This window comes from Cricetulus griseus (genome assembly GCF_003668045.3).
Source record: "Cricetulus griseus strain 17A/GY chromosome 1 unlocalized genomic scaffold, alternate assembly CriGri-PICRH-1.0 chr1_1, whole genome shotgun sequence".
Taxonomy (NCBI): Eukaryota; Metazoa; Chordata; class Mammalia; order Rodentia; family Cricetidae; genus Cricetulus; species Cricetulus griseus.
Genome location: NW_023276807.1, coordinates 209,675,439 through 209,690,164, shown reverse-complemented (window position 1 = coordinate 209,690,164; position 14,726 = coordinate 209,675,439). Strand labels below are relative to the sequence as shown.

At 50.2% G+C, this 14,726-nt stretch overlaps 1 protein-coding gene across 1 annotated transcript; it reads right to left on the bottom strand.

Annotated features, from left to right (window-relative positions):
• Positions 1-930: 930 nt before the first annotated feature.
• On the bottom strand, positions 931-7,003 carry Lrp10 (LDL receptor related protein 10). Its single transcript, XM_027390647.2, has 7 exons — positions 6,568-7,003; positions 6,231-6,275; positions 5,527-5,662; positions 3,606-3,796; positions 2,481-3,498; positions 2,082-2,211; positions 931-1,954 (listed from the first exon to the last, which is right to left on the bottom strand). Exons 1-7 carry the CDS (start codon positions 6,608-6,610, stop codon positions 1,367-1,369), a joined length of 2,151 nt encoding a protein of 716 aa, XP_027246448.1. The 5' UTR covers positions 6,611-7,003; the 3' UTR covers positions 931-1,366.
• Between the last annotated feature and the right edge of the window lie 7,723 nt (positions 7,004-14,726).

The window sequence follows — 14,726 nt, the reverse complement described above, 5'->3', positions numbered from 1 at the left end:
TCACTCCACAATGAAAGCTGGACTAGTGTGCAAGGATTATCTTTGTGGGAAGGAGTGCCCAGAGGGAGAAGTATAAGATCCCTACCTGACAGCCATCTCTGCTGAGGGTGAGGTCAGACCTTAGGGTATCCCTCATCTGAGTTGTTGAGGGCCCTAAGAAGGGAGAGGCTGGAGAAGCCAGTTTCTTGGGGACTTTGAAACTCTGAGGCAGTGTGCTCAATAGAGGTAGGGTTTCAACACTCCCCCATCTCATCTCCTCCCATGGCATCCCCTCATCTCCCATCCATAGAGCTTCTGCTGTGACCTCTGCTTGGGCTCCACTGAGGCTGGATCTGGCCTCCATGTTTTTTTTCTGCTTGTCCTGCCTAGAATTCAGCTTACTGCTGATAGCATGGCTGAGAACTCAGCTTGGACCCTCCTCCAGGAAGACCCCCTTGATCTGGTCTGTCATGCCAGCACTTTCACAATCTCAAACTTACTTTTCTTCAGCTTCTCTACCTGCTGTGAAGGGCCTAGGCCGAGAGTGCACCTCTCTTGCCTGGCTGCGGTGGAGAGTGAAGAGTGTCTCCTGGGGTTTTATCAGGGAACAGACTGCAGCTGTGATCTGTGCTCTGAAAGGATTCCATAAATGGACCCTTTCTTGACTTCAGGGCTCAGCTGGCTCCAGCTTCTGGCCTGCAGTGAGTTCGGGCTTGCTGCTGAGCCTCATACCAGTCAGTGTAAGGCTGGGCCAGAGAATGAAGATGGAGATGGTTAGTCCTCAGGGTTCCTTGAATTGTTCTGCCTCCTAAGTAGCATAAAGAGGGAAGGTAGGCAGTTGAAAAGTAAACAGGAAGAGTGCTAATAAAGGAGAAGGCTGATCCAAAGCCTCTGGAGGAGGAGCGAAGCGAGAGGAAGAGACGGGCGGAGAGGCAGGATGAAGCTCACGGCTAATTTACCAAGGGCTGAAATTTATTTTTTATTTTTTCCTTTATTTCCTAGGCAATGATGCAGCTAGGGGACAAAAGCACTTGTGTTCTCTAAGTGGGCCAGGCACCATAGAACTGGAAGCTGGCAAAACCATCACCCTGGCCAAATCCCCCACTTAGGGGATAGAAGATTTCTAGGCAACTGCAGTCTGGTACTTAAGGCCACTTTTGGGTGGGGAAGGATGGAGTGTCCAAGCCTATGATCTTTTGGGAACCTTTCTTAACACAGTCACCTGGACAGCAGGATGGGCAGACGGTGGTGGTTGAGCCTCTAGTCATACACAGAAGGGGCTCTCCCTGCCTGGAGGACACCTAACTTTCTGCACCAGATAGCACAGTGGAGAAGCCTAGCCACTTCCAAAGGATCATAGCATTGTGTCTGGAGCCCCACGGCTCCCTCAGGCCAGCAGGGGCTCATCCTCTGCCTCCACCACCCAGACCTCTGGCTCAGCCAGCGGCATTAACAACACATCATCCTCATCCTCTGGGGCCAGGACTGTTGTGTGATGTCCAGCTGGGGTCCAAGTGGGTCCTGGGGGCCACAGGCTGGGTAGCAGACGGCCTCGGAGGACCTGTACAACTCCAGACAGCAGTGAGGGTTCTAGAGGCACTGAGGGGAGAGGTCCTGGGGGCTCAGAGACAGTAGCAAGGGCTGGAAGTGTGCTTGGGGTTGGGATGGGGGGCTTGACGGGTAGTGGAGGAGCCTGCTCCCCATCCTGTCCTCCTACTGCTCCGCCCTCACAGCTTTGGCCTGTGCTGTCATCCAGGGCCTCAGAGGGAGCAGCAGATGCTGTGACCTGGGATCTGGTCTCAGGGGTCCGAGCTGGGGTATTGGTTCGAGGAAGTAGGCCCCAACGACGGAGACGGCGAACCAGACGACGCACCGAGCGGCCCCGCTGGCGACGGCGGCCCCCTGAATGACCTCCTGGAGTCATATCTTGGCGCAAGATCTGGAGCAGAGAACGCAGGTTCCCTAGCACAGAGTTCTGCAAGGAGAGGAGGCAGACATCAGAGTCAGGGGGTCAAATGGCTGGATGATGCATGGTACGGGGATGGGGCCATAGTAGGGTACAAGGCTGGCATATGAGATCCAAGGTTGGAAGAATGACTTACATCGTTAGGGTTCTCTGTAGGGAAGTCTTCTACAGGTGGGATGGCACCCTGGGCAATAAGTTGCCCGTAAGAAGGAGGTGCCTGCTGCTGCACGATCTCAGCCTCCATCCGGGAGAGGGGGGCAAATATGCTAGAAGAAGGAGGGCCTCTCAGTCACTAGTCACTCCCAGTGAGGGTAATGTACCTAAGCCTAGAAGGCCTCTCCCCTCCATACCCAGGCCAGGGCAGATGGAGTTATGCCATGGTTTGTCCAAAGTCAACTCCCTTCCTTCCTTGAGACTACTCTCACAAACTCATCGCAGGCCCTCAAAGGTGGGCCTGCTCAGTCTCCAGGAACAGCACTGGCCCCATCTGACCCTCAGTCCCCATTCCGCCACAGCCAGCCCCACTCCAACTGACCTGTATTCCTGGGTGCGAATGGCATAGAGTTTGCAGGTGCAGCCCAGAGCGATGACCAGCAACAGGCCACACACTAGGCTGCCAATAACTGCCGCTGTGATGACCTTTCGGGGCAGGGCGTAGGAGCAGTCCCACTCGTCACTGCCGTCAGTACAGTCTGGCTGTCCATCACACACCCATGTCTCATACACACACTTCTCATCCCGGCAGCGGAAGTTGCCTGGCTGGCAATGCCGGCAGCGCCTTTCATCTGCTCCATCAGCACAGAATGTCTGGTAGTTGCAGCGGTCGGCAGGCAGGTAGCAGGCTGTGGCACCAGGGGTGCCAGCAGCTCCACAGGGGTAATGCCCGGGTGGGCAGCCAGGGCAACCCTCCTCATCTGTGCCGTCAGCGCAGTCCCATGAGCCATCACAGCGCTGCGCCTCACTGTAACAGCGCTCACCTAGATTTTCACCAGCCCCCAGGCCTGAGCCCAAGCCACAGGGCCTATCCCAAGGTAAACAGTATCCCCGAACATGGTAGGTAGCATTAAAGCCCCGACCACTGCTCCAAGCAACTGTGTGGTAGGACACAACAGCCTGACCAGACAGGGTCTCCACAGTGACAGCCTTGCCATTGCTGAAGTGGGTGAGACTACGTAGCAGTCTCGGGGTGTCAGGTGGCCCAGCACCATCATATACATGCACGGCATCTCCATAACCCAAGTCCAGGGCTGTGAAGCGTACTGCAAGCCTCCTGCCATCGTGGGGGTCCAGCAGCCACAGGCAGGACTGGGGGTGGGAGACTGAGGCCAGGTGTGAATATCCAGGGGAGGAGAAGACCCCATAAAAGTCCTCCAAGGTGAGATTGCAGGGTGGAGTTGGGACAGGGGCTGGGTTCAGGTTAGGGAATGGATCTGAGCTGCAACCTGCCTCATCAGAGCCATCACCACAGGCATCGATCCCATCACAGCGCTGAGCAGCTGGTATACAGCGGTGGTTCAAGCACTGGAACTCTTCCTGCAGGCACAGGAGCCAATCTGCAGAGACATCAAAGAGATGGTGAAGCACCAGAACTCAGGGATCCTTGCCTCTTCCCTGGGATGTCCACTTCTAATGGTCCCAGGGCACTCCCCATTTAGCCTACCTTGACTATAAGACAGCAAGAAGCCCTGGCCCATGGGTGCTCTGGCCCCAGCATAGCTGTATGTGATGGTGGCATTGCCCCCTGGAAGTTGCAAAGGGCTGGCAGGAGCCTCACACAGGGAGACTGGTGGCTGGAGAGGGGAGCGCAGGAGTAAATGCTCTGAACCACAGGCCAGGTGCAGCTTCTGGAACCTGTAAGGAACAGAAGAGCAGGACATGAGATGTTCAAGATTTTTGCTAGCTCCCTCCACACCCCCCCTTTTTTTTTTTTTTTTGGTTTTTTGAGACAGGGTTTCTCTGTGGCTTTGGAGGCTGTCCTGGAACTCACTCTGTAGACCAGGCTGGCCTCAAACTCCCAGAGATCCACCTGCCTCTGCCTCCCCAGTGCTAGAATTAAAGGTGTGTGCCACCAACACCCTGGCGTTTCCCTCCCCTCTTGATGACAGGTCCCTGGTAGACTAAGAAGCACAAACTCCTGCTTATCTACGATTCAAAGATCCAAATGAAAACTCAGCCAATCCTTTGGCAGTAAATATAATCAATGGGAAAAGTTCCAACAGAGGCCAGTGGCACCATCAAACCACAGGATCACCCCCCCCCCATCCCTCTGGGAAAACTGACTGTGTTCAGGGACTGACCAGGCTTGTTAAAAGTCCTAAGTAGTAAGATCAGGGTTATTATTCTCCAGATGTTGCAATATCACTGTCCAAGTACGGTGCCCAGCAGTTAGTTGACAAAATGTACAGTAGTTCAGTTAACCACAACACACAACAGCTCAGCTCTACAACCTGAGGAGAGGTAAAATCTGAGACCTCCGTGGCTGTCCCCTGGGTCGCAACAGCCTCTTTAGATGGTTCTCTTCTTCATGCACCTTTTTGGATATGTTCTTTTTGGTTTTTGTTTTGTTTTGTTTTTCCCAACACAGGGTTTTTTCTCTGTGTTGCCCTGACTGTCCTGGAACTCGCTCTATAGACCAGGCTAGCCTGGAACTCACAGTGATCTACCTGCCTCTGACTCCTGAGTGCTGGGATTAAAAGCACAGGCCACCACTGTCTGGCTCTGGGTAAATTCTTATCAAGTGAAGTGTGTGAGGCAAGCTGCCAGTTGGCACGGGCTCCAATGATGAGACTTAGAACATTAGTAGATTTGGGGTAAAGGGCTGGGATTGCTCCTTAGAGATAGAATACTCACCCAGGATGTGTGAAACCCTGAGTTGTATCCTAGTACCGAAAGCAAAAATAAATGAAACAAAAACAACCAGAAAGGAAAAAAATACTGGGCATGGTGACTCCACCGGAAACCCCCAAACTTGGAAGGATGAGATGAAAGAAGCGTAGGCTACTCTGGGCTACGTAGTGACATTCTGTCTCAAAAACAAGCAACAGCAAGAAAGGAGAGCCAGGGGGAGGAGAGAAGAGAAGGAAAAGTAGGAGGGGTGAGGGAAGAAGATGGGAGGAGAGGGAGAGTACCGTTGGAGCACGAGCAATGCAGAAAGGCAGACCTGGGAAGGTTTGTTTTGGTAGGGGCTGAATCCAGACTTCTGCACACCCTACACAAGTGATCCACCAATGAGGTATTAATACAGTCCCAGTCCCAGTCCCAGCCCCTGAGGAAGGTTCTAAGCCAATGAACAATGAGGCTATGCTATGGGTTAGAGGATGCATCACAAGTCTAGTTGAGCCCAGAATAGTCTCTAGAGTCCTTTGGAGATGGCCAGTGCCCGTGCTAAACATCTCCACCACAGCCCAGCTTCAATTTGCTATCACTGATCTAGGAGCTAAGCTTTAGGAGCAGACCCTGTCAAACCAAATTCTATTCTCCTGTGGACAAGGATGGAAACACCATAGAGAAGCAATCTATGACTTTTCAGAGGGAGAGGGAAGGGACAGTACAGAGAAATGGGGACTTGCCTTGTCTCTCACCTGACAGTCACTGTCTGTTCCTTGCTGCCCAGGATAACCCAGGTGCAGTTGGCAGGAGAGCTTCGGCTGTCCCTGCCCAGAGGCCTCTGTAAAGTGCCCTGTACTTCCAAGAGCACTGCTGGGGGGCTCTCACAAGCTGGAGGAAGAAGGTTGGGATACTGGTAGAGCCCTTTAACACTCTGCCCCTCCCCAGGCTTGCTATCTCTGGATGCCTCAAGGAGGTACAGAGACCCCTGCCCACAAGTTCCAACCCTGGTAATCTCTCTCTTCCTCTCCATTCTTTATTTAAAGATAACATCATATATAGCCTAGTCTAGTCTCAAAGTTACCATGTGGCTGGGGCTGGCCTTGTACTAATCCTCCTGCCTCTGTCTCCAAGTGTCTCCTTTTCATATTTTTCATACTTTGCCTTAAATATCAATGCCGTAAGTAACACTGTAAGTAACGCTAAGGTAGGCTCTGTGTCAGCCATAGGGCCAGTAGGCAGAAGAAATACTGCTTCTACTTTTAGGAAAACCTTACCCTAACTAGGGAGACAAAACACGGAAATTACATGTAAAAACTGAGTTCATAACAACTACCGGGTGCATGCCAACGATGGGCCTCAGTTTCCTCTCTTGTAAAATAATGGATGGCTCCCCATTCTTATTTCAGAATTCAGGGGACAGTCTTTTCTCTTGGGTGCACCTTCGTTCTGTACTCACCAGGATTTGGGAAAGTGACCCGGTCTGGACGAGCCAGAGCACCTCCTAGAGGGGGAATCGAGAAAGGGCAGCAGAGTGAGTCACAAGTTTTCTTCACCTGGGCAACTCCAGGAGCAGGCCCATCTGAGACTTCCGGGTAGTTTATAGGAAGAGGTAGAGGAGCCGGAAGGAGGTGCATGACCTCGCTGAAAGGTCGCCTTCCTTGGCTGTGGGTGGGACAGACGAAGTGGGAAAACCCGAGAGGGGCCAAGGCTGGACGCGGCGGCGTTCGCAGCAGCCGGGGTCGCCCTGGAGGGCGCGGGACGGCGGGCAATGACAGCGGGGCAGGGACTCTTACCGAGGAGGAGGAGGAGGAGGAGAAGGGGGAGGGCCGGCAGCATCCTGAGCCGAGCAGAGGTGGCGGCAGGGTCCCGGGGCGCCGCTCGTCTACCTGGCAGGGAGCTCCGCGGGGCCGCCTGGCGGGGGCTGCATAGCCCCGGCGCGACCCAGGCTCGAGATGCCAGGGCTGGACGCGCGGCGGAGCGGAGCACGGGCGTCACCTCTTGCCAACTTCAGAGTTGATCGCTCCTCGCCGGTGCCCGGCCGTGCTCGCCCGCAAGGCCGCGAGCGCCCCGGCCAGGCCCGGCCGCACCTGCGGGGCTCGAAGCTGCGCCCTCCGCGGACCAAACTTTGTGGGCTGTCCGTCCCCGAGCCGGCGCGCTGCTTGGTTCCCGCGGCCCCCAGGGGAGCGGGAAGGCGGCTTTGCTCAGCTCACCAAGCCTAGCCGACCCCGGCCGAAGCCCAGCAGCCGGCGACGAGGGGCGCGGCCAGCCTGGCCCCACCCCTGCCAGTCACCGCGCGGCCCCGCCCACCCGCGCTCAGCCCCTTTCCGGGTTCCTTTTGCAGTCCCGCTCTGGTTAGCCTTTTGCCTGCGGCCGGGGTTATTTTCCAGATCGCGTCTTGTAACACGATGTCAAAGGAGACCTGCTTTACCCGCACCTCTTAAGTGTCTTTGGACACTTGAGTTCTCAGTACTTTTTCTTGACCCAGCGCTTGAGATTCCGTGGCCCTTCTGGTAGCAAGCCTGTACTGTAGCAATTACCAGGCGCTATTATAATTATCTCTTACAGTGTTTGTTTATCACTCCCGCCCCCGCCCCAGCTTTGGAAACTGACACTTCCTGTAGGCTGGAGCCTTGACTGTGTGCTTTCTTCCCAACAGTGAAGCTTACTCCCCTGCTGAGACTCCGTACGCAACAAATGGTAAATATGGCTTCAGCACTTGCTGGTTCCGTGAACTTGAGAAAATTACTCCTCCATTCAGCAGTCCTATAAAATTGAGGATCATGATAGTGCAGCTCCCTCCTATGGTACTTGTGAACATTTAGGGAAATAATATGTAATTGAGCCCTAAGCACATTGGCAGACAGGAAATGAAGTGCTCCTGTCCGAGAGCAGCTATTCTTCTCAGTCACAGGAGGTATTGTTAAATTTTGTGGGCTTAACCAGCCAAACAAACAAACAAACAAACAAAACCCAAGCCGGGCAGTGATGGCTCACACCTTTAATTTCAGCACTAGGGAGGCAGAGGAAGGCAGATCTGAGTTCAGGGTCAGCCTGGTCTACAGAGTGGAGTTCCAGGACAGTCAGGGCAGTTGCACAGACAAACCCTGTCTCGAAAAAAAAAAAAATTAAAAAAAAAAAAATAAAATAAATTGTGGGCTTAAGGTGGTCCCTGGTTCCCTGTGGCACAGGTGGGTAATATTTACAAAGAGTAACAAGTTGAGGTTTTCCCACATTTCAGGCTTATTCCTAAGTAAACGTTTAGTATACACATAGTAAATATTTAACAGGGAGATGTCTGCTCCTCCAGTCAGCAGTCCTGTGAGATAGATTCGGTGGTGACTTCCATCTTACAGATGAAGTGTAGGCATGGAGACGTTAAGTATTTTCCCCAAGATGAACATCCTAATCTGAAAATTCAAATCTGAAACACTCCCACAATTTTAAATCACTTGAGCACCAACATAGCACCACAGGTAAGAAATTACACTCAGTGAAACCTGTTTCACCTGCAGAATTGCTAAAAATATTGTTTAAACTTATCTCCAGGCTACTTGCAAGGTATATAGGAAGCATGAAGGAATTCCGTCTACCTGTGTGCTGTGGCATACATGGAACCACATACACTTACACATACATAATAATAAATGCCAACAAATATTTTCGTGCTTCTAGGGATTACTCACATATGCCAGGCATTGTTCATAGCACTTTACATATATTATCTCACTGAAAGGTGGCCACACCTCTGGGAAGCCAGTGTTGTTTTTATCCTCATTTTATAATTGAGGAAACTGAGTCACAAATAGTTGAGATAACTTGTTCTAAATCAAACTCTTAGCATGTAAAAGAGCTAGACTCAGCCAACAAGACTCAGTCCAGGTGCCTGGACCAGACTCAAACATGGCATGGTTGATTTTAGAATCTTCAGCTATCAGGGGGAAGATGGGGGGATGGGGGGGTTGCCTCGCAGGGAGGAGGAAGGAGGGCCCTAAAGCCCTGTTTCAGCTTTGGGTGCAGCAGGAGCTATCTGCCCTGGTTCTAGCTCTGGTTGGGCAGTTTAGCCTCTAACCACCCTGGTTTTACCACCTCCTTCCTTTGTTCCTCAGCTTCTCTGACTATCTCATATCTCCTTTCAGTGTCTTAGCAATTTAATTTTGTCTGTCCATGTTTCTCCCATACACTACCCATTTCTTTTTTTTATACCCAAGATTTATTTTTATTTATGTATGTGAGTATGAGTGTGTGAGTGTCCGAAGAGGCCAGAAGCAGGCATCAGATTCTCTGTGGCTGGAGTGACATACAATTGTAAGTTGCCAGATGTGGGTGCTGGGTACTGCCCTCTGGAAGAGCAGCAATCACTCTTATGTGCTGAGCCGCCTCTCCAGCTCCTCTTCTTAATGTTTTAAAGCAGAGTCTCATATAGCTGAGGATGGCCTTGAACTACTCACCTTCTGCCTCCTCCACCCCAGTGCCAAGAGTTGGTCTTCATGCTCACCTTGTTACAGTAGGCTTGCTGGCTGTGAGCTATCTGGGATTCTGCTTCTCAGGGCGGGGGTGGGGGTGGGGTGGAGATCCAGTCTCAGAAGTGAGTTCTTTACCCTGTGCTATGGTTAGATATGACTTTAGCACAGCAGTCTGAAGAGCACCTTCCAGTACTATAGAAGCTACCCAGTGGGCAGGAAGCTTCCTGGTCAGTGCCAACTTGATTTCTCCTTGTCTTGTGACCAAAGTGTGTGAGCCCAATTTTCTCCTCCTCTGTAGGGAGCCGTCCCTGCATTCTCCATTACAAGATGGCGCCTGCATCCGGCAGGCACCGAATGTAAACAAGATTATTGCGCAGGCGCTGGGTAAATTTCCATTCCTTGATCTCTGCCTATTCCGTGGCGTCATATGGCCGGATGAGCTGCAGCCAATCATGGGGTGACATGTCCAAGGCGGCGGTTGCCCTCCTTTATTAGGGGACGGGCTTCTTGGTTCAGGGTCTCCGCTCTGGTAAGCTTATGCTCTCCTCTCAAGACGCATTAAAGCTTTCCTGCAGAAGGATCCGAGTGTCCTGCGTATGATTTCTTGCTGGCGAGAAATACAGAGCGAGCGCGCGGGACATATGGTGCCGAAACCCGGGAACATGTGAACATTTCCAGCACCTCGGAGACCCCTCTAACGAGGCGGATTCAGAACTGCAGGGTGGTAAATTCGGAGAGGTATGATTTTTCTGGACTTTGGCTTGGGAATGTTGCTATTGTGGGAGGTTAATATAGAGGCTTCTATGCTTTTACTAGGAGCTATTTTGACTTTTCTCACTGTTACAGCAATCTTAAAGAAGTCCAGAATTACATATCAGAAACCGAATGTAATGAGAGATGGGGCGCGCCTAACAATAAAATATAAGAAAAAAGGACCTCCCGGGATGTCTAGTGACATGGGAGTGTATGTAAGAAGAAAAACTACAACGTATAAGAAAAAAAGACCTCCTGGAATGTCTACTGACAAGGGAGTGTATAAAGCTTTAAATCTTGATAGCTCTGATAACTCTAAAAGCTCAAGAGATAAAGTTTTAAAAGAAACAGCTCAGCTAGATGAGGGAGAGACAAAAAAGGAGGGAGAAAGAATGGGGAATGGCCGGTCACACCCCGGTAAATTTAGAAGCTGCCCTACAACGAAACTGGAAGCCTTGGAGCTGAGCAGCTCAGACTCTGAGATTTTAGACTCTAACAAGGAAGCAGAGCTAGAGAAAGAAGCAGCACGATACCACCCCGATAGATATCGGCTGCCAAAAATGCCAGCGGGTGTGCTTCCATCAGCACCCCCACTATTTGGAACCGACTCCTTCTTACCATCAGAGGAGCAAAGAAAATTACAGATGGCTTTCCCAGTCTTTGATAGGGGAAAAGGCCATGCCTGCTATTCAACACTTCTTAAAGGCCTGGAATGCCTGGGGCTTTAAAGCCTCATTTACATTAACGCTGGGGGCCATACCGAGGCCAAGCGTCTCACCTCAAAAACTAAAAGGCCAAAAGGAAATGGTAAAATGGAAAGATATCTTAACTGATTTTTGGAAAGGCCCGGATCCTATTCTCATAAGATCCAGGGGAGCGATATTGTGTTTTCTCACAGGATGAAGAGAATCCCCTATGGATCCCAAAAAGATTCAACCTAAAGAGCCTCTACAGACCTTCAAAAGTCGAAACTCCACCCTCTACCCCCGGGAGTTGAGAGCCTCTATTGTTATCCAGATTAACTCCTGTCCTTGGCGGAGCGATTGTCTCTACTTAAGGGGTGGGGGTAATTGTTCGATGCAGCCGTTTACAGATTGCTGTTATTTTTGGCTGGTCTGTGAGAAAAGGGGTGGGTATAATTGTTCGATACAGCCGTTTTTTGGCTGGCCTGTGAGAAAAGGGGTGGGTGTAATTGTTCGATACAGCCGCTTATGGATTGCTGTTACTTTTGACTGGCATGTAAGCTCCAGGGCTCAAACCAAGAGATCACCCAAGCGCTTATATTTTTGGCTACTAAGCGATAGGCCGCCGGCCAGACAGCTCTTGCACACCCGGAGCCTAGGCTCACTGCACAGGGTAGAGTGTCTGGTTTGTGCAGCCCCAAAAAGAGGGATGCTGAGCATAGGCATCGCACAGAGTTGCCTATTATACAGGCTTCTCTGGGAGGTACGTTGACCTGCATAAGGGTTACCTGCCTTGAGAATCCCCTTTCCCAGAAAAACGGCAGAGGACAGGTCGAGAGTGCTTCGGGTCAAGCTAACAGCCTAGTTGCGACTCCCGTACACAGTCTTAATGTTTGATTTTGGGAAGGTTCAACCTCTGCCTCTATCCCTCAACATATGGGTGACCTATTTGCTTGTAAAAATATAAAGCCTTATCATTAATTAATAAAAAAAGGGGGATCTGTAGGGAGCCGTCCCTGCATTCTCCATTACAAGATGGCGCCTGCATCCGGCAGGCACCGAATGTAAACAAGATTATTGCGCAGGCGCTGGGTAAATTTCCATTCCTTGATCTCTGCCTATTCCGTGGCGTCATATGGCCGGATGAGCTGCAGCCAATCATGGGGTGACATGTCCAAGGCGGCGGTTGCCCTCCTTTATTAGGGGACGGGCTTCTTGGTTCAGGGTCTCCGCTCTGGTAAGCTTATGCTCTCCTCTCAAGACGCATTAAAGCTTTCCTGCAGAAGGATCCGAGTGTCCTGCGTATGATTTCTTGCTGGCGAGAAATACAGAGCGAGCGCGCGGGACACTCCTCGACTATTTTGAATGGCTGTTTCTGTGACCAGTAGTGATCACTAGTATGTGGCATAGTTCACCAAAACTAGACACCTCATTCTCTTTTGGGGAGTATTACTTGGGTAGTATCATATATTTAGACTATCTGATTAGAGGCAATAGGAAGGAAGTTCAGACTGAATGATAGCACAAGTGTCGGTTTCAGGCTAAAGAATGTATGCAAAGTAAACACATTAGAATTGATGCCAGTTAGGAGAGCCCGTCAACATATAAACATTAGGGGCTGGAGAGACAGCTCAGAGGTTAAGAGCACTGGTTGCTCCTCCAGAGGACTTGGGTTCAATTTGAAACCCTGTCTCAAAAAAAAAAAAAAAGATTCTTTTTGGTTATGTATATGGTTATATGTATATAGATGTATGCGTGGCACTGTGTGAGTGTGGAGGTCAGAGACAGTCTCCTCCTGGGTTGGTCTTCATGCTCACCTTGTTACAGTAGGCTTGCTGGCTTCGAGCTTTCTGGGATTCTGCTTCTCAGGGGGGTTTGGAGATCCAGTCTCAGTAGTGAGTTCTTTACCCTGTGCTATGGTTAGTACTGTTGATAACTCTCGTGGAGTCACCTAGGAGATAGGCCTCCAGATATACCTGTGAGGGATGGTTTAGATTGTTAGCCTCTACCTAGGGCTGTAAAGGGATTATTTTTGTTAGATTAGTTGAGACAGGAAGACCCACATTGCCTGCAATTGAACCCTGGACTGCATAAGAAGAAAGCTCCCTGAGTGCCAGAAATCCTAGGTACCCTGCTTTCTGACTGTCATTTTATGTGGCCAGCTGCCTCAAGCTACTGCCACCAGGATTTGCTTGCCATCGTGGCCTGTACCCTTGCACTGTGAGCCAAAAGAAACCCTTTTCCCCTTAAGTTGCCTTTGTCGGTTTACTTTATCACAGCAACAGAAGATTTAGGAATACTCCCACTGGGCCATCTCTCCAACCCCAGGAAGGTGCAGAACCTGACAGCCTCAAATGACAGACCAAAGTGTTTACAATGCCAGAGAGACAAAAAGGCAAACTCCTGCACTTTGGTTAAAAAAATACCAGTTTACAGGCTGGGAAGATGGCCAAGTGGTTCAGAGCACCAGCTGCTCTTCCAGAGGATCTGGGTTCAATTCCCAGCACCCACATGGCAGCTCACTACTGTCTATAACTCCAGTTCCTGGAGACTGGACACCCTCACACAGACATACATGCAGGCAAAAACACCAGTGCACATCAAATAAAAATAATAAAAGTTATTAAAAAATACCAGTTTGTGAAAGGGCAGCTAAGGAGCTAGAGAGAAGAATTAGTGGTTAAGAGCAGCAACTCTTCTTCCTGAGGACCTGAATTTGGTTTCCAGCACCATATCAGGTGCTTTACAACCACCTGTCAATCTAGCTGCAGGGGATCTGACACCACATTCTGGGCTCATTTGGGATCTGCCATCATGTGTCCATTTATAAACACTCTCTGTCTGTCTCTCTTCCTCTCCCTCTCTAAAAAAATAGATAAAAGTTAAAAAAAATTAAGGTCAGATGGCTTTTTGTTTTTCAAGACAGGGTTTCTCTGTAGCTTTGGAGCCTGTCCTGGAACTCACTCTATAGACCAGGCTGGCCTCGAACTCACAGAGATCCACCTGCCTCTGCCAATCAAGCACTGGAAATAAAGGTGTTCGACACCAATGCCTGGCCAAGATCAGATGACTTAAGTGTTGTTTGTAGAAAGACAAGTTAGAAGCCGAGCAAAGTACTTGGGAGGCAGAGGCAAGTGTATCTCTGAGTTTGAGACTGGCAGTAGAGGAAGACGCACAAACTTCCAATCTGGCCACATGCACCACACACACAGGCATAGAAACATTGCATTGTCTTGGATGATAATGGCTCCCATAGGTTCCTATGTTTGAATATTTGGTCCCAAGTTGGTGGAACTGTTTGAGAAGGTGTGGCCTTGTTGGAGGGGGTGTGTGTCAATGGGCATAGGCTTTGAGGCTGTGTACACCTTTATTTCCAGCACTTCAGAGGCAAAAACTGGTGGATCTCAGATCTGTATGAATTCAAAGCTATCCTAGTGTACATAGTGAGCTCCAGGCTACCCAGGACTACATAGGAAGACCTTGTCTCAAAAAAAAGGAAAACTAACTAAATACCATACGTTGTCATTTCCACAGCATTCTTTAGTTACACAAGGGAGCCCTGTGCACTGTAGGAGACTACGTAAGAGTGGAGATGTTAAAAGATGCAGATCATTGGGTCCACCCTGAAGGATGCCTACCACAGTCTACTCTCTGTTCCCCACAGATCATGTCCCACATACGCAGATGAGCAGAACACTCCTGGGGCACTCAAAAGGTTCAAGCTATCATCATATCAATTTAAAGTCCATTGATTTGTTATTTAAAATAAGCCTAGGCACAGTGGGGGATCTTCTTAATTAGTGCCTTATGGACAGCTCCTTGGTTACAGACTGTGGTGATCTGAAGACCTATGAACACAGTAGAATCTTAATACTTCCTGTTCCCACCCATTACCAACACCTAATGGCAGGGTGTGAAACAAGACAAGCAGAGGAAAACTTCCATAGGTATTCCTATTCACAAAAGGGAATGAGGCATACAAAGTACTCACTAGTCCACAGATATCCCGAGGCCAGAAGGGGATGGCTTGGCCATTGGTATTAAAACTCAAGA